The sequence below is a fragment of the Poromitra crassiceps genome, assembly GCF_964638095.1.
Source record: "Poromitra crassiceps genome assembly, chromosome: 1".
In the NCBI taxonomy this organism is placed as follows: Eukaryota; Metazoa; Chordata; class Actinopteri; order Beryciformes; family Melamphaidae; genus Poromitra; species Poromitra crassiceps.
The window spans coordinates 113982245-114002777 of NC_139623.1; the positions used below are offsets into that span (position 1 = coordinate 113982245).

General features: G+C 46.5%; 1 protein-coding gene across 1 annotated transcript; it reads right to left on the reverse strand.

Moving 5' to 3' along the window:
- Positions 1–202: 202 nt before the first annotated feature.
- Positions 203–8158, reverse strand: hapln2 (hyaluronan and proteoglycan link protein 2; the record flags this gene model as incomplete). The annotated part of the gene is made up of 5 exons (XM_083640813.1): positions 8065–8158; positions 6453–6815; positions 5563–5679; positions 5074–5256; positions 203–480 (listed from the first exon to the last, which is right to left on the reverse strand). Exons 1-5 carry the CDS (start codon positions 8135–8137, stop codon positions 203–205), a joined length of 1014 nt encoding a protein of 337 aa, XP_083496939.1. The 5' UTR covers positions 8138–8158.
- Positions 8159–20533: the final 12375 nt, after the last annotated feature.

Here is a 20533-nt window from a genome sequence, read left to right on the forward strand (position 1 = left end):
TGTAAAGCCTGACATCTAATAAAAAGCATGGTACTGAAATTGCCATCTGCTATTGGCTGATCTCCGGTGCCGGGTGATGTCATCATTGATAGAGTAGCCTACAACAGGTGTTGACATCACCTGGCACCAAAGACCACCAGTTAGGCTTTACACAGATTTGGGTTTGGGTTTTAGTTACTGTTTAAAGTGTGTGTGTTTTAAGCTACCTATAACAATAGGCTCCATATAGGTGCTGGTTCTTGTCGGGGAACCCAAAGGAGCGCACCCCGGGTTCAGGCATGCCCCCACAGCGCTCCCTGGGGGTGGTGATGGGAAACCGCACGCTGCCATCTCTCAGCCATCCGCCGTCACACTGGTCATAGTTCTGGAAACGCCAGGCAGAATAAAGATGGCCAACCAAGGCCAACTCTGCTCCTATATGTTTACAGGCTTGTGCTGCTTGCCCATAAGAGAAGGACCCTGCTATGTAGGAGACAGAGCCTGCAGAAGGAAACACAGAGGTTATTGTGTCATTATTTTAAACGTTTGAAATAGTTCTCTTTACATGGAAAAACGTACACCCACACTTCCACAATGGTTGATATCACACAATTTAATATAGGTAAGTTAAAAGTTTAGCTGACAATATGACAACACTTTTACAGACTGGCTCTGTGTGACAGTACTGGTACTGTGCCCACTCTCTTATCACATTTTCAACTATTGTCTGTTTTTTTCCCTGACTGCCGTGGATGTTTCCAGTGACAGAGGGCCAAGTAGTTCCCCACAGATGAGCATGTTTTCAGCATGTCTCAACAACAGATTTTATTGTCCTTATTCTCTGTCAACCATTACCAATCCCACTCCTATGCAAAGCTAAAGGTCAGAGCTTGTTGTTGCTAAGAAAGGGATGTGGTTTTCATAATTGGCCAAAACACTATCAAATGATAATGTATATAATAATAATTATAATAATAATAATAACAACAACAACAACAACAACAACAACAACAACATCAACAACAACAACAACAACAACAACAACAACAACAATAATAATAATAATAATAATAATAAAAAGCTATAAAGAAGATTCTACCTCTAAACCTAACCCTATAACCATATGCCAGCCCATGCCTTGCTTGTGACTCTCCATTGAACTGCCCAGTCATTGAACGAAGCAGAAAGAGCCTAAACCTAAGCCCATCTGTTATCGTATCGAGCAACACCTTCCACACAATCAAGAGGAAATCCACACTGTGTGAATCTGGCTAGGCTACATTATCTTGTTCAGGAATTGCACTGCTTTGAAATCAATCTTATTTGGGCATTAAAGGTGAAACAAACTGCCAAACAAAAAGACACAATTTGTCGCACAAGGATGATAAACAGCCACAAACATTTCAGACAGAAATAATCTAATTTGTTTAGTAAAACCTCAATGGACTAAAGCCCAGTGAAAAGGCAAGGGGCCCTATCTTTGCAAAAGTGGTAATTTAGCGTTTGCGCTCGTCTAACGCCGGTGCAATGCAAATTGGGGGTGGGGACAAGCGCATGCCTGTTATAATTGTGGCATAGGCGTGCCACATGCCAAGCAGGCGTTTCAGCGCTAAAATGTGGGGATAGATGGCATTATCCTATTGTCAGCAGCGCGCAATTACTTTACGCTAAGAGCTTTGAAAAGCACCTCTTAGCTGCGCTCTAGGCGTTAAAACACTCGCTGCGCTTGATCGCACCATAATCTCCGCGCTGAGCAGCGCAGAAACGTCATTACGCATGGACATGCCACACCAGGACATAAAATTCTGCTGCTAAAATTGGGTAACCAGCAGATTATTCGGTGAGGCAATCAACTATAATTCACTGAGAAACCTTTATCACATCGTAAGGAGGGGTTATGGTAAATTAATTGAGAAAACGTGTACATTGTAGCCTACTTGCAATAGGCTATTCATCAACTGCTATCAACTGCTATTGGCACCACAGCCGATCTGTCACAAGCTCTCTCCATCTCCCTCTGTCCTTGGCACGAGTCGTTACGAGACTGTTTTAATTGAGTCCACTGTAAATCTTCCAATCTTTTCTTTTGTCTCCGCCGTTTAACCCGCTGCAAACACGTTTCTATTGTCCCACCCCAGTCAACAAAATAACCCGAATTGCATCAAAACACAGATGTTTTTAACAGGTATATGATGTGATGGTGTCGTTATGAGATAGGGATAATATATACAGTCAATAGGCCTACACATATCAAAATTACACATGGGGGGGATTACAGCATGCGTCGCAAACTGTACAGGGAGTACAAGACGGGAATCTGGTTTGATTGTAACGCTCAGGCATTGCCAGGCCACACCTGTGAATAATTCTGGTGGTTAACACCGCCAAAATCCCGTTTGCGCCGTGCATAATCTGATTTGGCACACCTCTAGGCCCCTATTCTCCCACAGGCCTTCGGCGCTAAAACGGGCCTTCGGCGCTAAAAAACGTGCCTTGCGCCTGCCTCGGGAAGATATCAATATGGCTTTACGCTGCCAAATGCGCTTTAGGCCGAATGGGCGTGGCGCACTCCCTGAATGGGCTGGAATGGGCGTTTCGGCGTTAAATATCGGCGTAATATATCTTCCCACCTGGCGTAAATTTAGCGCTTTGCGCTTTTGAAAACCAGGCCTATTCAGTGCGCCGGTTGCGCGGAGCACTCCTCTGGCTCTCCTCTGTCACCCTTCTCTGTGTCACTCCCTCTCTCTTGCTCATATCAGTCTGACAGGCACAATACGACTCTCTCTCTCTGACTCTCTCGCTCAGACAGACACAACACGTCCCATAGAAAAAAGAAGTTGTAAGTTCACTGCAATGTGAATGTCCCAGCCAGGGCCGTAACCAGGGTTCCGAAATAGGGGAGGTCCAGCAAGGGGAGGCGGACTCGGTGGCGCCCGCAAGGGTGCCGCCGGAAAAAATTTGAGGGTTTTTCTCCCCCCTTTTTTAGCCATATTTAGAGTAATATATCATTTTAAATCAACAATAGGATTATACTGTTGTGATGTCATTATTCAGTATATTCTCTTTCATGTCACCACCTGCTCAGCTCTCCTGTCAACATAATTGTAACTAACAAACACAAACTGTTTTAGCCAAATTCATATCAAAATGACACCTACAAACACAGGTACACAACCCAAGCCGTACACAACACACAAAGTCATCATCGATAATAAAAAAAACATACAGAGGGACATTTATTTATTCCTGATAGGAACGATTGAAAAATAAAATAAAATATATTATGTTGTTTTTAACTTTACACCACCTCTTTTTGTTACTTATTGGGTCATGAAACTGAAACCATGCATATAGCCACCTGCATACCTGACTTCGGGAGCTTGGCAATTGGCATCATGCATGATTAGCCAGTAGCATCCCAACGTGTCACACAGGTAACATTACTTAAGAGACAGACTACACACTTACTTTCTTGGTTGTTGCTAAAAAAATCTGTCAGTGTCACTCACTGTCTGTCGTTCACTCGCTCACTGTCTCGCAGCTCGCTCACCTTCAATTATCTCGCCAGGCAGACAGACAGTCATCACTCAACACCATGCTGCTGCTCTCTCGGAATCAAGTTACCGCGGACGCGGCGTCAGATGACTTCCTGCCTGACCTGCCTTTCGTTTCAAAATAAAAGCGATCCCGTGTTTTTCATGCTTTTCCATGCAGATTGTTTTATAAAAAAAAAAAAAAAAAAAAAAAAAAATTCTCTCTCTGAAATATTAGGGGAGGTCCGGACCTCCCCGTCCTCATAGCTAGTTACGGCCATGGTCCCAGCATGCATTGTGCTTCTCCATTTCGCTACTAAATAGCAACCAAATGAGCCAAAAACCTATATTAAGGGAGGATCTAAATAATGTGTAATGGTAACACAACCTGCAATTGTAGAACATTTCAATATTGGACCAAATAAAACATCGAAATGAAGACACCACCCTATGGGAAACATATATGTCCTCCTGGGCCTATATATATCTGTTGTCGATTTAACGTGATTTAGATAAGTGACAGCGGAACGCGCTTCTACTATCATCTGCTATACTGTGATGTCCGATCCAATAACTTGGCCCTACTTCACATTTAGTTTTACAATAAAAACACATTTGTGCAATGACTTTACATAATGTAGGGTATATTTATGTGCATCATCCTTCCTGCAGCAGCTTAAAAGGCGTGGTTGTAATGCTTAGGCTGCGTGGAGCGCCAACACCAAGATATCAAGTGCGCTGGTCCACGCCCACTGCGCCAGGCGCTCGGCCTAGAAACTACGCAGATGCAAAGATAGGGGCCCTAATCTGCATTTGCGCCCGTTGTTATGACGAGTTATGCTTCCCCGTTTTTAATTGCATCACCACCATATTTTGGGGCTGTTTTAAGTTAAAAACAGGGAGGTCACGTCTACCCAAACAATTATATCATTTTTAAACAGTTAAGTTTCTGTATAAATCATTACAATATGTTCCCGTGAGGTGGGGATGCGTTTGGCGCCGGGGGTGCAAAACTCGGCAGACTGCAGAGACGATAAGGCAGGCGCAGACAGGTGCGCAAAGCGCACAAAGCGGATACCGCCTGTACCAAGATAGAGCCCAGGGTGTCAGAGGCAGTGTGGCCCGACTGTTAGAGAAGCCAGCTTCTTTAATGGTCGGTCGTCGGTTCAATCCCCCGTTGGGACCGGCAGGATAAAGCTGTGTGGGGAATGTGAAAAGGTAGCGCATGCACCTCCCTCATTACCACCACTGAGGTGCCCTTGAGCAAGACCTTTAGCCGAACTGCTCCAGAGCTGCTCAGTGGCCAGCAGATCAGAGTACTGGTCAGCTTCCAGGTGTGAATGTGTGTGTGAATGTGAACAGGGCCCTCCTGAAAAAGAGAGCATTGCTCTCAGTGAGACTTCCCTGGATAAATAAAGGTTAAAAAAAGGGGGGGGGGGGTCAATGCTCCTCCCTAGCGGCACAAAGTCAATGTTACCGTGTGACGGAGAGACAGATGGATGGACGGAGACTGATCCACAGTAGGTCTAGTTTGGTAGGGGACACGCATCATTCAGCTTACCAGATGTGATGGAGGTGAAGCAGAAGACATCAAAGCGATCATGAGTCTCATCCTTTGGTCCGTAGCTGCGGATGCCTGGGAGCAGCTCTCCTCCACAGGTGGCTCGTGGATACAGGATGGGGTAATGAACACTTCCATCATGGAGCCAACCTGCGTTACACCAGTCCAGACCCTCTGTCCAGGCTGCAGAGGCAGAGAGGTTGATGATTTGTAGAATGACTGACTGTACCAAATGAACACCAATTATGATACTTTTCGAGAATATAGGCTAGTTTGTAACTTATTAAGTCCTTGGTATAAAAAATGATAACATGTTAGACCAGATTACCAGATACTTTAATTGTTTGACATTTTGAGAATTAATTTGATGTTGCTGCTGTAGCCTACTCGTTCATTTAGAATGAACTGCAGGATTTCTTTCCATTCATAAGGACATAAATGAATATATAAATATAATATATAAATGAATATATAGGAAATCAACTCCACCTCTGTACAGCTGCTTGAACGTGGCTAATGTGCCGTCTTGCTCAGCGCACGCCTCCTTAGCCTCATGGAAAGTGAATTGGTAGCGTCCGTTTATACTCTGATATGGGAACACCACCCCTAAAAGTGAAGGAAAGTCTTGTCAGTGTTCATTTTCACATATTTATAGTATATCAAACAGTCCTGTCTTTCTTTGAAGTCCATGATTTTTTTTTAAGTTGTCGTATCCTTCCTTCAACTTAAATCCTCGGATGTCTTGCACCTCTCTCATATTTTTGGTTGGGTTCATTCCTTCAAGTGATCATTTAAAGGTCCCATCTTGTGTAAAACAAGATTTCCTTGCTTCTTTGATAATAAAGGACTTGGGCGTGCTATAGAAACATCATGGAAGTCTCAAAGCACATGATAAGCCATATAAGGAGAAAGTGCCTCCAAACGAGCCGTTTGACTTCGGTGATTTTGTGACATCACAAAGTAACACTCGTTTCATTTGCCCGCTTAAAGCGCCGCCCCAACAACTGAATGTGGAAGAACAAACCTTGTTGTCTGTAGCATAGCTGTGTAGAATGGTACAATTTACAGAAAACAATCAACTGCACCAAAGATGGATCTATGCCAACAGATCATCTTATCTTATTTTATCTTATTTTATCTTATTTTATCTTATTTTATCTTATCTTATCTTATCTTATCTTATCTTATCTTATCTTATCAAAACAGCACATAGTTAATGAGGGGAGAGACAGAGCACATAGAGAAATCCCACAGAGGCTGATGTGAAGGTGTTTTTTTGGAACAGAATTCATAACCTTATTTTAAAGACCTATGAAGTATGTTGTATACAGTTAAAATTAGCATAATATGGGACCTTAAAGAATCAGATGGGATCATACCTTCAATCCTCAAAGTAATGACAACATTCTCATCCTCAACGCCATTGACGAGCTCACAGCGATACCTGCCGCCATCCTCCAGCTCAAGATAGCAGAGTTGCAGGGAGGCATCCAGGGCGTGGGCTTTCCGGAGAGACGCCCGTGCTCCAAGATGGCCATAGCGCTTGAAGGTGCGTCCGTTCGATATTAGGACAATGTTCTCCAGAGCCGGACCATGATGTTCAGGTTTCAGTTTGGTCCATTTGACTCTGTAGTGGGAGGGTTTGGTTCTCAGGATACATGGCAATGTGATGTTTTCCGCCCGGCGGGCGCTGACCTCAGCGTAAACAGGAGGCTCTATCAGATACTTCAGCTTCTTGGGCTCTGTGGGCAAAACCATCAAATTCCCTTGTTATATAGAATGTCTTACAATTCACTGATTCATCTGTTCAATCAAAGTGAACAATGCATTTCCTATTCAAACAGGATATTGGACCAGACATACACTGTAAGGCTGGAAGGGATAATTTGGCAACTGGTACATAATGAAGTCACCATTGAAGATTTTACATTTTCCACGAGGTCAAAGTAAAAATGCTTTGATATAAAAAACAACAACAATAAAATGTACCTTTTTGTGGCATCAGTTTTTGTATTGTAAAATATGTGCTATAAGGCAGCGTTCACACTGAATGCGCTTTTTTCAGTAAGAACGCTATGGAAATCATGTTGAGAGCGCTTTCATTGCGCACAAAACACAGCGCACGGAGCGTTTTTTGTGTGTGCTTTGTTTTGTTTCCCCCTGCAATCACGTGCAGTACAGTTTAGGACACAATGATCAAACAGATGGTAACCAGCTGGTTTCGTCTGTTTGATGTTGTTCACTGTGAACATGAAAGCCAGATTATTGCCAATTCTGGGAACAGCGGAAGTTGAAGATCCCTTTGGGAGGAGAAGAAGTAGGAGAAGTGGAAAAGACGAGAAGCGCGCTTTTCCTCCAAATGTTCAACTTTTTTCAGCTTAAAATGCCCAGAGTGCTCCGCCAAAAAAACTAGACGGCACCAGCATTTAAACGCCAGGTGCGTTCCTTGAAAGAGGAGCACGCTTAGCATGTCCTTACATAGAGAATGAATTGCAGAAAGACGCTGGCAGCTCAAATGAGCGTGTTGTGTGTGAACGCCGCCTAAGGCACAAAAGCCATTTTTCAGTCTAGTGTCACTTTAAATGCGCATTGATAGGCTAAATGCCCTTCTCAACCACTATTGGCTAATATTACAACTAGTCTCTCCTGACAGATGCGTTGGTTCCCGCAATTTCCTAATGCTCACGCTTACACGTCTGTACTTCAGGCGTCTCAAAGTCGGTCAAAAAAAAAAATTATTAACTAGCAAAAGTACAGACTGCCTCTGGAACATTCAAAGATTGTGGAAGAGATAGACTGGCTTGAGAGACTATACAGTAGGCTACAGCTACATTGAACTTATCTCCTCCTGAATGTGAATTGAAAAGTCTTGAAGCCAATGGGTGGACAGTTTTTGTTCCATAGAGTTCAAGTCACAAAGGGAATTAATCGTCATCCATTCATTCACACAGAACAAGCATGGTCACCAAACACTCTTCACAACATGAATACCTGGTCTGTTGGGGATATATATAGCGGATGAGCAGGTGAAACAGCTTAATAGAAGAATAGCAGCACAGTTCATTATGAACGGATTCACTCTTCCAGCTCCTATAAAAACAGGACAGAATGCTTATTAAGGAATTGATGAAGAAAAAGTTCTGGAGTCAGAGATTTGTCTTACCTGAATGTTTTGAAGGTCTTGCAAGGGAATAAGGCTATATTACAGTTATTCGAAGAGAAGGAGATTGAAGGGGGTTGGTGCAGTGACGTTGGAAAAAAATGTTAATTTCTGTCTTTCATACATCCTTAATACAACATTATACGCTTTATTGATTGTCAGAAATAAGCCTGTCTAGTGTCTCAAATCAAAATTAACATTGATCATCATTAAAGCAGCTACGAGTAAGATTTTCGATTGTTATTAAACAGTCTATTTAATATCGATGCCTCACATCTTACCTCTAATATTAGACGAAACCCACGTAAAGTAGTCTCGCTTAAGAGCCGAGTGAATCGGCGAGTGTTGTCTTGATTATTAGTCTGTCTGCGGGCCGGTGTCATCAGGAAGTGAAATGAAACGTTTGCGGCAGCCACTTCGGCCATAACCACAAAATTACAAAATTACTTTCAAACAAACTGTTAGAAGAAGAAATTTGGGCTAAGGCCAGAAATCCTTAGGGACTTCTACAGAGGCACCATTGAAAGCCTGCTGACTGGCTGCTTCACCACCTGGTACGGGAACTGTACCACCATGGACCGCAGGGCGCTACGAAGAGTGAGACGCGCGGCCCAGCACGTAACAGGATGTGAGCTGCCAGAACTGCAGGAACTATATAACCAGCGGTGCCTCAGGAGGTCCCTGAAGATCATCAAAGACACAAACCATCCCCACAACAGCCTGTTCTCCCTGTTACCCTCAGGGAGGAGATACAGGGTCCCAAAAGCATGCACAAATCGCTTGAGGGACAGTTTCTTCCCGCAGGCCACGAGACTCCTTAACATACACAAATAGTGTAGTAGCTGTACTGTACCGCACTGTAGATGCTACCATTATATATGTCTAATGTTTAATTGTATGTTTAAGTAGGTATATGCTATTTGCACCTGTACGTCAAATACGTCGAATTTAAAATGTTTAAGTACGTCCAAAGTATGCACATGACATGTGCACCTATGTGCAGTGAATATGCCTCTGTCTCTGACTTGTCTTATCACTCTACTGCCTTATTGCTTGTTGTGTCTCTTGTTGTTTTTGCACTCATATGCCCTGTTATATTTGTACTACTAGAGTTCACAGCACAAGAATTTCACACGTGATACTTGTACCACGGAGTGACAATAAAAATCTTGAATCTTGAATCTTGAGAATATAACGAGAGATGTTGATCAAATCAGCATAATTTTCTTCCTCCACGCTAATGCATGCCTCATCATCCTCATCAATGACAAGTATGACTTTCCCTTCAGCATCAAGGATGATGAGCATGATTGTCGGGCTACAAAAAAGCAACACATCCCAAATGTTTTCCCGAAGCCTGAAGGCAAATTCCCAGGAGCTGCTGATTTCAACGAATTCATGGTCAACTCAGGAAACAAGGTCAGACTGCAGAAGCTTGTGAAGGAACAGTTGAAAGCACAAGTTGTTTTTTTGTGGGTGACGTCATATAATGCGAGGGAGAAACGTCAACCAACTTGGGCACTGACATGGCAAGCGGGGACTATGTCTTCAAGCATGCAGAGGCAGATACAATACTAATCTCTGCCTATGCTAAGCTGAGGATCAGGAACTACACTGTATTGGACTGTGACTGCTTGGTCCCACCAAGTCCGTCTGCGCAGCGTTCTGGCTGCGCCGCGGCCTTGCTCCGTCCTCCGCACGGCGGCATGTCCCACCGCACACGTTTCAGAAGCGGAGCGCTTCCGAGTGCTGCCTGGCAGCTGGATGCAAGATCACGCGGGATTTACGAGATTGCGCGATACTGTGTGTACAACGGGGTGGATGTAAAGAGCACAACACACAAACAACACAGTCTGTCGTTGACTTGCTTTTGATTTGGTCATTTTCCCTTGATTTTTGTGCTTCTACCATGGGTAAGTAGGCTAAAATTATTTCTTTATTTGTCATACAGTGCCTGTTAGCAGGAGGAGAACTCTTTCATTTCTTCGTCTTTGAAAGACTACTTCACTAGCAAGGACCACACAAACAACCAGGAACGTTTGACCATTTATTTGAATGGATAATGAGCTCCATCTCGGCGGAGTATATGGGATCCGTCTCGGCGGATCGTCAGTGGTTTGGGGAGGTTTGGCGGGGTCCGACCTACTTCCGGTCTCCGGGGAGTCCAGCAGTCGAGCGGCTTCAACAGACCCCTTACTTCTAGTTACCTATACAGGAAGACAGAATGAGGAGGAGACAGAGAAATAGAGGAGAGAGAACACAAGAGGGCGGGGGGGAGGGGCGCAGAAGCGAGAGCCAAGAGGAGACGACGGGCCAGGTGAGGTTATATAGGAGGTTAGGTTCACCTGGGGAGGCGTGGTTTGTGAAGGCCTGATTGATTGCGTGGTCCTGCTCCTGAAACTCGCTTAGTAAGCTTCCATTCACTAGCAAGGACCACACAAACAACCAGGAACGTTTGACCATTTATTTGAATGGATAATGAGCTCCGTCTCGGCGGAGTATATGGGCTCCATCTCGGTGGAGCGTGGGATCCGTCTCGGCGGATCGTCAGTGGTTTGGGGAGGTTTGGCGGGGTCCGGCCTACTTCCGGTCTCCGGGGAGTCCAGCAGTCGAGCGGCTTCAACAGACCCCCAAAAACCTCCAGTTAGGTGAAGAGAAAGGACTGAGCAGAACGGATCTTTGAGATCTGATCGTAAGTATCGACGGTAGGTCTGGGAGGACCAGCGGCCCATGAGTTTGATGAGGTGTTCCGGGGTGCCGTTGCGAGGGATGAAGTGGCGGCACCGATTCTGAAGGAGTGTACGGAGTAGTGGATGGGGGAGATACCGGATGAGGAGAGGACAAGCCGGAGGTGATGGTGGAGTCAGAATCCGGTGGCCAATTGGCCAGAACTGGAGACGAAGAGAGGATCGTGGGTGTACAGCTAGATGATTTCAGGTAATTTAGGTAAGATGAAGGGACCTTGAAGGATTCGGTGGTAACGGGGCTTTGAAATAGACATCATCAAGGTGTCTTCTGAGTGATGATGTAGGTCGGACGTGCAAACATGGCGGCGTGGGTTGAAGAGAAAAGTCCAGGCGGTGAAGTTGGATCACCGAAGGAAGTCAAAGAAGGTTCCTCCAAGGTTCAGGCTATGCGAGGAGTGTCCGATACATGTTGGGGAGTGACGTAGCCGGAGCGTTACAGATACATGTCGAGGAGTGTCGTAGCCGGAGTGGTACTGATACATGTTGAAGAGTGACGTAGCCGGAGCGGTACGGATACATGTTGAAGAGTGACGTAGCCGGATCGGTACAGATACATGTTGAGGAGTGTCGTAGCCGGAGCGTTACGGATACATGTTGAAGAGTGACGTAGCCGGAGCGGGGGGTAGATTTCATGAAGGGCGGAGAAGGTGACCTGCGTGTTTGTGAGCTCTGGGAGCAATGCTGCCGCGAACCATCTGTCACCGTAGAACCCCAAAACCGATGGAAGGAGCACCTTTAGTGAAAAGGCCGATGTGGGCAGGCAGGGGAGGGATACGACCTGGCCCTCTTGGCGGCTGCTGGATGCACGACGATGGCCGACTGCATGGTGACGTCCAGGCTGATTAACAGAGACATTAACTGGCAACCGACTCCGGTCGCAGAGAGGAATCTTCTGAGATGGAGGGGAAATTGGTTAACTGGCAACCCTGCGTCATTTGTCGAGATGAAGGGAAACGGGTTAACTGGCAACTTGATGCCATTCGTCGAATCAGGAAGCCACTGAGATGGAGGAAATTTGTTTAACTGACAGCTCTGTGCCGTTCGTAGAACTGGGAGGCTGCTTGGCGCATGGTGCTGGTGCTTCGTGACATTGCGTCTTGCACCGCTGTTGTTAAAGCTACTGAAATGGTGTTGTGATTGTTCTGGTGGCTTGAGAGCGAGGGAGTGAAAAGGCAACAGGGGCACCGACATCCTGGTGCCGGAAGCTCTGGCTGAGGGGAATGCTGTACATGGGCTGCTGTGGGCGTTGTCATCCTGGCGTCGGTTCCCCCGCTGAGGTCGGCTGCTCCTGGCGCTGGCATCCCTGCGTCAGGTTCCCCCTCCAAGGTTGGCTGCTGTGGGCATTGGCATCAGGTTTCCCCCGCTGAGGTCGGCTGCTCCTGGCGCTGGCATCCCAGCGACAGGTTCCTCCTCCAAGGTCGGCTGCTGTGGGCGCTGGCATCGGGTTCCCCCGCTGAGGTCGCCGGTTGTCATCCTGGCGTCGGGTTCCCCCGCCAAGGTCGGCTGATGCGGGCGCTGGCATCGCGGTGCCAGGTTCCCCCGCCAAGGTCGGCTGCTGTGGGCGCTGGCAACCCGGTGCCGGGTTTCTCCACCAAGGTCGGCTGCTGCGGGCGCTGGCATCCCGGTGCCGGGGCGCTGGCATCCCGGTGCCAGGTTCCCCCGTCAAGGTCGGCTGTTGCGGGCGCTGGCATCCCGGTGCCGGGGCGCTGGCATCCCGGTGCCAGGTTCCCCCGTCAAGATCGGCTGTTGCGGGCGCTGGCATCCCGGTGCCGGGGCGCTGGCATCCCGGTGCCAGGTTCCCCCATCAAGATCGGCTGTTGCGGGCGCTGGCATCCCGGTGCCGGGGCGCTGGCATCCCGGTGCCAGGTTCCCCCGTCAAGATCGGCTGTTGCGGGCGCTGGCATCCCGGTGCCGGGGCGCTGGCATCCCGGTGCCAGGTTCCCCCGTCAAGATCGGCTGTTGCGGGCGCTGGCATCCCGGTGCCGGGTTTCTCCGCCACGGGCGGCTGCTGCGGGCGCTGGCGTCGCCTATGTCTAGACCTGGGCTACTAGACATAGGCTGTGGCAGTTGCTAGATGAAGACAGCGGTAGTTGCCGGACATGGGCGGTTGCCGTAGGTAGGCTGTGGTAGTTGCTAGATGTAGCCTGCGGTCACTGTGTGGTCGCTATACGTTGGCTGGGGCAGCTGTTAGATGCAGGCTGTGGCGGTTGCTGGGTGCAAGCTGCGACGGTTGCTAGACGTGGGCGGCGGAGGTCGCTGGCTGGGGTGGTTGCCAAATGTCGGTTAGAGAACGTGCTGGATGTAGGCCAAAGCAATTGCTAGACGTGGGCGGCGGTGATTGCTGGACGTAGCTCGATGTAGGCTGTGACGGTTTCTTGACCTATGCTGAGGCGGTAGCTGGATGCGGGCGGTGGTGGGTGCGGTGGGTCCCGGACATGGTTGGCGGTGGTTGCCGGGTGTAGCTCGACGTAGGCAGCGATGATTTGTTGACGTATGCTGAGGCGGCGGCTAGGCGTGGGCGGTTGACGTACGCTGAAGCACTAGACGCGGGTGGGAGTACAGCCATACACGGGCGGCATTGGTTGCCAGACATAGCTTGAAGTAGGCTGTGACGGTTTCTTGGCGTACGCTGAGGCGATAGCCAGATGCGGGCCACGGTAGTTGCTAGACACAAGTGGTCGCTAGATAGGGCAGCTTCAGTCACCGGACGTAGGGGCGGAGGTTGCTAGATGTAGATGGCTGTCGATGGATGTAGGCTGCGGCCAATTGCTAGCAGTAGGCTGCGGCATCGCTAGATGTAGGCTGCTGACGCCATGGCGGCCAAGCCGGTGCTTGAGTGCGGTGATGACCGAGGTGGCTGGTAATGCTACGGTATAGCATGTCCCGGCTGCCGTACTGGCGTGTCTCTGGGTGGGGACAGGCGTGCTGATAACCGTGGTGCTGGTGCACCGTGCACGAAGACATTGCATCTGAATGATTGTCTGATCACCGGTAGCGACATGAATGAAAACATTTAAAACAGCCGAGCATTTTTGTAAACGAACCGCGTCACTGGGTGGCAACGGCACACAACTTTAACACGACGTGCATATATTGTACATGAAACTCTTGAGCTAATTCTGCTTTCACTCGGAATGTCGAAATATAAGCGATGGCAGTGACGTCACGCTGATTCGTCCTATTATTAGATACGTTCTTTACCCTTACTTTGGGGTTTGCAAATTGTATGAACGTTCAACCGGTTTTATTTTGAAGTAACAACGGGAAGTGGTGCTGCTTACACTAGGTGGCTTGACAATCGGGAGGCCTAGGTTTGTTTTCAGGTGACGTAACGTCAAGATGGCGACCGAGGCGAGACCGTTGACCATTGGCTTGTTTGCAAACCACGTGACATGCCGGTAGGAAACGAAATGAAGCTCTAGAAAATCAGAGAAAATCGCACAAGTTGCTGTTAAACATGCTTGTTTTGCAATCATCTGAGGATACCTGCAGCGTGGAGCGGCATCCAACCTCTTGCATGAGCAGACATCCGGATCACGTCGTTGTTAACGAGCTAAAGTAAACAAGGTGCATTACGTTAAAATGATATACGGCCGTGAGAAAGCTTTCGAGGTGCATACATACTGCTGGAGAAGCTAGTATTTCGTCTGTCATTCCCTTAGCCATGTAACCTACGGTCGGTGGCTATATGACCAGGAAGATACTCGCCTCACATGATACGGGTGAACGGGGTCCCGAGGACGCTGCCTGCGGCGGGGGAGGCATCGGCTTCGGGCTGGTCCGGGGGCCAGGGGAGGAGGTCGTCCCGACGAGGACAAGGAAGCGGCATCCGTGGCCAGAGGTGCGGGTGAACGGGGTCCCGAGGACGCTGCCTGCGGCGGGGGAGGCATTGGCTTCGGGCTGGTCCGGGGGCCAGGGGAGGAGGTCGTCCCGACGAAGACAAGGAAGCGGCATCCGTGGCCACAGATGAGTAGACGTTCGGCGTAGCGTGCGAGATTACTGAGTGGTTGCGGTAATCGTTTGCGTGCACGAGCGCAGAAGCGAGAGCCAAGGGGAGACGACGGGCCAGGTGAGGTTATATAGGAGGTTAGGTTCACCTGGGGAGGCGTGGCTTGTGAAGGCCTGATTGATTGCGTGGTCCTGCTCCTGAAACTCGCTTAGTAAGCTTCCAAGGGGGAGGGGGGAAGAAGGAGAAGGAGTCGGTATTGGGTCTGCACACAGTGTTTTATTATGAAAATTGACCGGATTCTCGTGCAGTTGCTGTGTCTGACTTCCAGCCTGAACGATCTGCTCTGTGCAGCTTGATGCAGCTTCCAGGCGGCATCCGTGAAAAATAGAACTGTGTATCTTCGGGGAGCGGGGTGCCGAGCCGCTTCTGGGACGCTTCTGATACTCACCGTTGCGTGCCTGGTGGGATCACACGTGTTGATTAAAATGTCCGCGAGCAGCTCCGACGACCACGTCGGAGCCGGAACGCGTACGGAACGCGGCGGGTGGGCTCGAGCCGTAAGGACACAGACACAGTGTTTGTCCAAGCAGCTTGTGTCTCACAACAACACCCACGGAGAGCTGCTGCACACGCATGCATTCATCAACTACCGCACCATGCTCTCAGAAGAGGCTGCAGACATCATCATATTATCCGTGTGATCAGTGGCAGTGACCACACCTCAGGGTTCTATGTGCATATGAAGAAGAGGGTGTTGGAGAAGTATAATGACTGATCCTGATTCAAGAGAGAGCTCCTGGCACAAGTGCGTGAGAATCTGCAGTTAAAAGACGGAGTCAGAGCTGACATGAAGGCATTCCTGCTCTCCATCGTCTATGGTGAGAGTGTGCAGATGTTACCTGCGGGCAGGCCAGAGCTTCCAAGTTGCACAAACTCAAGAAGAAGTATCCAATCTGTCTTCCACCTGATGATGACCCGGATCTTTATGGGGAAAAGACAAAGTATATTGCGTATTGCCAGCTCATTACAATCTGCTCGAGCATCCCTCTCCCATTGGTCATGACTGGAAACTCGTTAGTTAGTGGGAAGTGCCGACCAGTGTGTCACACCCTTCCCCCTTTGCCCCAGCAGCTCACACATCATGACTGTTCAGATGAAAGTAGTAGCATTGATTAGAGGAGTGAGTGTGGAGAATCAACAGATTCAGGTGAAATGTAGCTGCCCTAATCGATGTAAAGTTGCAAAATTAATTAAGTTTAAATCTCATGTTAAATAAATTCCTTGCCCTTCTTACTTTGTTAAATACCTTATTACTGCCATAAAGTGGATATTGATATACAAATGCACTGTATGCCAGTGTATTCTGATAAACATGTTTAACATTCAAATCAATTCAATTCATTACCGAATTAATGACAGAGAGAAACTAGTGACCATATAGAGAGCAAAGGTTTGTTACTCATGATTAACCACAAATGTTGACCTTTCTGACCTCTGAGATGATCTGTACTTACATGTTGTTTTAGTTATAGATAGTTAGACCTATACTGTAAATGCAAGCAAACAAGTGATAGTTAGACCTATACTGTAAATGCAAGCAAACAAGTGATAGTTAGACCTATACTGTACATGCAAGCAAACAAGTGTTAGTTAGACATACTGTACATGCAAGCAGACAAATGATAGTTAGACCTATACTGTAAATGCAAGCAGACAAATGATAGTTAGACCTATACTGTAAATGCAAGCAAACAAGTGATAGTTAGACCTATACTGTAAATGCAAGCAAACAAGTGTTAGTTAGACATACTGTACATGCAAGCAAACAAGTGATAGTTAGACCTATACTGTAAATGCAAGCAAACAAGTGATAGTTAGACATATACTGTACATGCAAGCAAACAAGTGATAGTTAGACCTATACTGTAAATGCAAGCAAACAAGTGTTAGACCTAATACTGTAAATGCAAGCAAACAAGTGATAGTTAGACCTATACTGTAAATGCAAGCAAACAAGTGATAGTTAGACCTATACTGTACATGCAAGCAAACAAGTGATAGTTAGACCTATACTGTAAATGCAAGCAAACAGGTGATAGTTAGGCCTATACTGTAAATGCAAGCAGACAAGTGATAGTTAGACCTACTGTAGACTACATGCAAGCAAACAAGTGATAGTTAGACATACTGTATACTGTAAATGCAAGCAAACAAGTGATAGTTAGACCTACAGTATACTGTAAATGCAAGCAAACAAGTGATAGTTAGACCTATACTGTAAATGCAAGCAAACAAGTGATAGTTAGACCTACTGTAGGCTACATGCAAGCAAACAAGTGATAGTTAGACCTATACTGTAAATGCAAGCAAACAAGTGATAGTTAGACCTATACTGTACATGCAAACAAACAAGTGATAGTTAGACCTATACTGTAAATGCAAGCAAACAAGTGATAGTTAGACCTATACTGTAAATGCAAGCAAACAAGTGATAGTTAGACCTATACACATGCAAGCAAACAAGTGTTAGTTAGACATACTGTACATGCAAGCAAACAAGTGATAGTTAGACCTATACTGTACATGCAAGCAAACAAGTGATAGTTAGACCTATACTGTAAATGCAAGCAAACAAGTGATAGTTAGACCTATACTGTAAATGCAAGCAAACAAGTGATAGTTAGACCTATACTGTAAATGCAAGCAAACAAGTGATAGTTAGACCTATACTGTAAATGCAAGCAAACAAGTGATAGTTAGACCTATACTGTAAATGAAAGCAAACAAGTGTTAGTTAGACCTATACTGTAAATGCAAGCAAACAAGTGTTAGTTAGACCTATACTGTAAATGCAAGCAGACAAGTGATAGTTAGACCTATACTGTAAACGCAAGCAAACAAGTGATAGTTAGACCTATACTGTAAATGCAAACAAACAAGTGTTAGTTAGACCTATACTGTAAATACAAGCAAACAAGTGATAGTTAGACCTATACTGTAAATGCAAGCAAACAAGTGATAGTTAGACCTATACTGTAAACGCAAGCAAACAAGTGATAGTTAGACCTATACTGTAAATGCAAGCAAACAAGTGATAGTTAGACCTATACTGTAAATGCAAGCAAACAAGTGATAGTTAGACCTATACTGTAAATGCAAGCAAACAAGTGATTTTTAGACATAAAATGCAAGCAAGCAGGCGATGTGAGTTTAGCATGTATAGTACACAGTTGAAAGGATATGTATGTTATGTAGGGTTTAAATATAAAATACCATGCTTATGAAATGACATATTATGTGTGTATGTAATTAAGTGAGTGATTAAAGCTTTAAGGCGTAGGTGTAGGAGTAACGGTTACATTTTCTACATCAGTAATGTTTGGTACACAAACCCAAAATAAATATGTGTAAATTATGTTTGCAGACCACAAAGATCTAATTGCAATTATTTCTTTGCATTTGTTTTAACATACTGCCACCTGACGAGTAGGGCAGTTCATACATGTATCGGCTAAGTGCTAAGAAAGTCTAATGAATGGAATTTAAAATTTGTTTAGGTGCTCATTGTACTATTATCCTATGTGACAAAGAAACACTCATACTGTCAGACAGTCAGACTATTTGACTGATGTGTAAAGAGGCAAAGGAATAGTTCAAACCTGTATAGTTGAGATGATGCAGATTTCCTCTCAGGGACGACTCAGCCTCCAGGTTTGTCCCACATGACAAACTTTGCAGGTAACAGTCAGATCAGAAAACTGATGACTGCTGATAACCGCTCATCAAGTATAAACTGTCTGCCTGTTTGTCCCTCACTCATACCCAGTTAATCTCTCTCCCTCCCTCGCTCTGTCCCTCACCCCCCCCCCCCCCCCCACACTCTGGTCATATGGTGTAGGCTGTGGTCAATAGTGTAAACAGGATTGTTGTGATCTCTGCTCCAGATGTTATGACCATATGACCGCCTGCCATTCTTTCTTTCTTTGTCTTTATTTGGTGCATTTTTGCTTCGTAAAAAAAAAAAAAAAAAAAGACAACTCAGAAAATGTAAGTTTTGAGTTTTGAATACTTGTTTGATTACTTGTATTCTATTTGAGTTTCCATTCAGATTTTCTTTTTATCACATCTCCCCCCTGATTTTTCTCCCCAATTGTACTTGGCCAATTGCCTGTTAGGGTGTCCGGGTCATTGCTCCAGCCCCTCTACCGATCTGGGGAGAGCTGCAGACTACCACATGCTTCCTCCGATACATGTGCAGTCACCAGCCACTTCTTTTCACCTGACAGCAAGGAGTTTCACCGGCAGGACGTAGCACATGGGAGGATCATGCAATTCCCCTAGTTCCCGCCCCGACCGACCAGAGGAGGCACTAGTGCAGCAACCAGCACGGTCGTACCCAGGGGCGGTTTTAGCATCAGAGCTTTGGGTGGGCTCAGCCCACCCAAAGGTCATGGACCACTGAACCCCTAGGGGGGTCCGGGGGCATGCCCCCCCGGAAGAAAGTTTTGTACAGTTTCAAGTAAAAATGGATCAAACTGCCGCACTTTGAGATCAAAATGTAAAATGTAAGTAACTACTAACGACTCTGACTGCTCAATGCTCACCTCACAGTTTCATTGATTATGAGTGGGGAGAATGATTGTGTGGACTGTGGAGGACCACTTCGCTGCTGTACTGTGTGTGTGACCTGTGTGAAGTGATGTGGGATTAGGCAGATAGATGGAGGAGGGAGCGCCTCCGCAGCCGCGGTTCTAGAAACTTTTCGGGTGGGCTGAACCCCCCTAAATTTTTGTCTCAGCCCACCCTAAGAACATAGAGGGGGGGGGGGGGAAACACGCACACAGCGCATTGAGTGTAGTCAGAAACTGCTACTAATGACCACCATGGATTTGGAGGGGGGGGGGAAAAAAATCTCAGCCCACCCATTTTGGGTGGGCTGAGACTATTTTTGGGTGGGCTAAAGACCACCCAAAAAAGGCCTAGAACCGCCCCTGGTCGTACCGTTAATGTGGCTTCCCACCAACAGACATGGCCAATTGTGCCTGGATGGACGCCCAACCATGTCTGCGACCCTTGTGTTGGTAGGCAGGGACTCTACAATTGCACTACCCGGACACCTGAGTTTCCATTTAGATTAAACCAGGGGTTTTCAAAGAGACTGTGGGCCTCCCCCCAGACAAAGCTTGGAAAAAGGCACCACCCTTGCTCAATTCCTGGATGCCTATTGGATCATTATTATGTTAATTTATCTTATAGACACCAAACAATTGTGCCAAGATAGCCTGATATTGCTGTTTGACATTCTTCAGAATACACCAAATACATAAAAAAGGTCTGTCTGAAGGCATTAGTTTCTGATTGAGTAAATGGAACAGTAAAATTCCACAAAAGTACTGCATCTCTTTAATCAAATCACACACATTTAGGCTATTCTCCCTTTGATAACTAATGTAATAACTAATATTTTTATACTTCCATTCACTGAGCATCCGCTGAAAATGTTTGGAGCTCCCCTGGGAACGAGGCTCACATCCCACTTTGAAAACCTGGATTAAAAAAATTGCAAATTTTGCTGGAACTTTTTGCACGGGGAGAACATGCAAA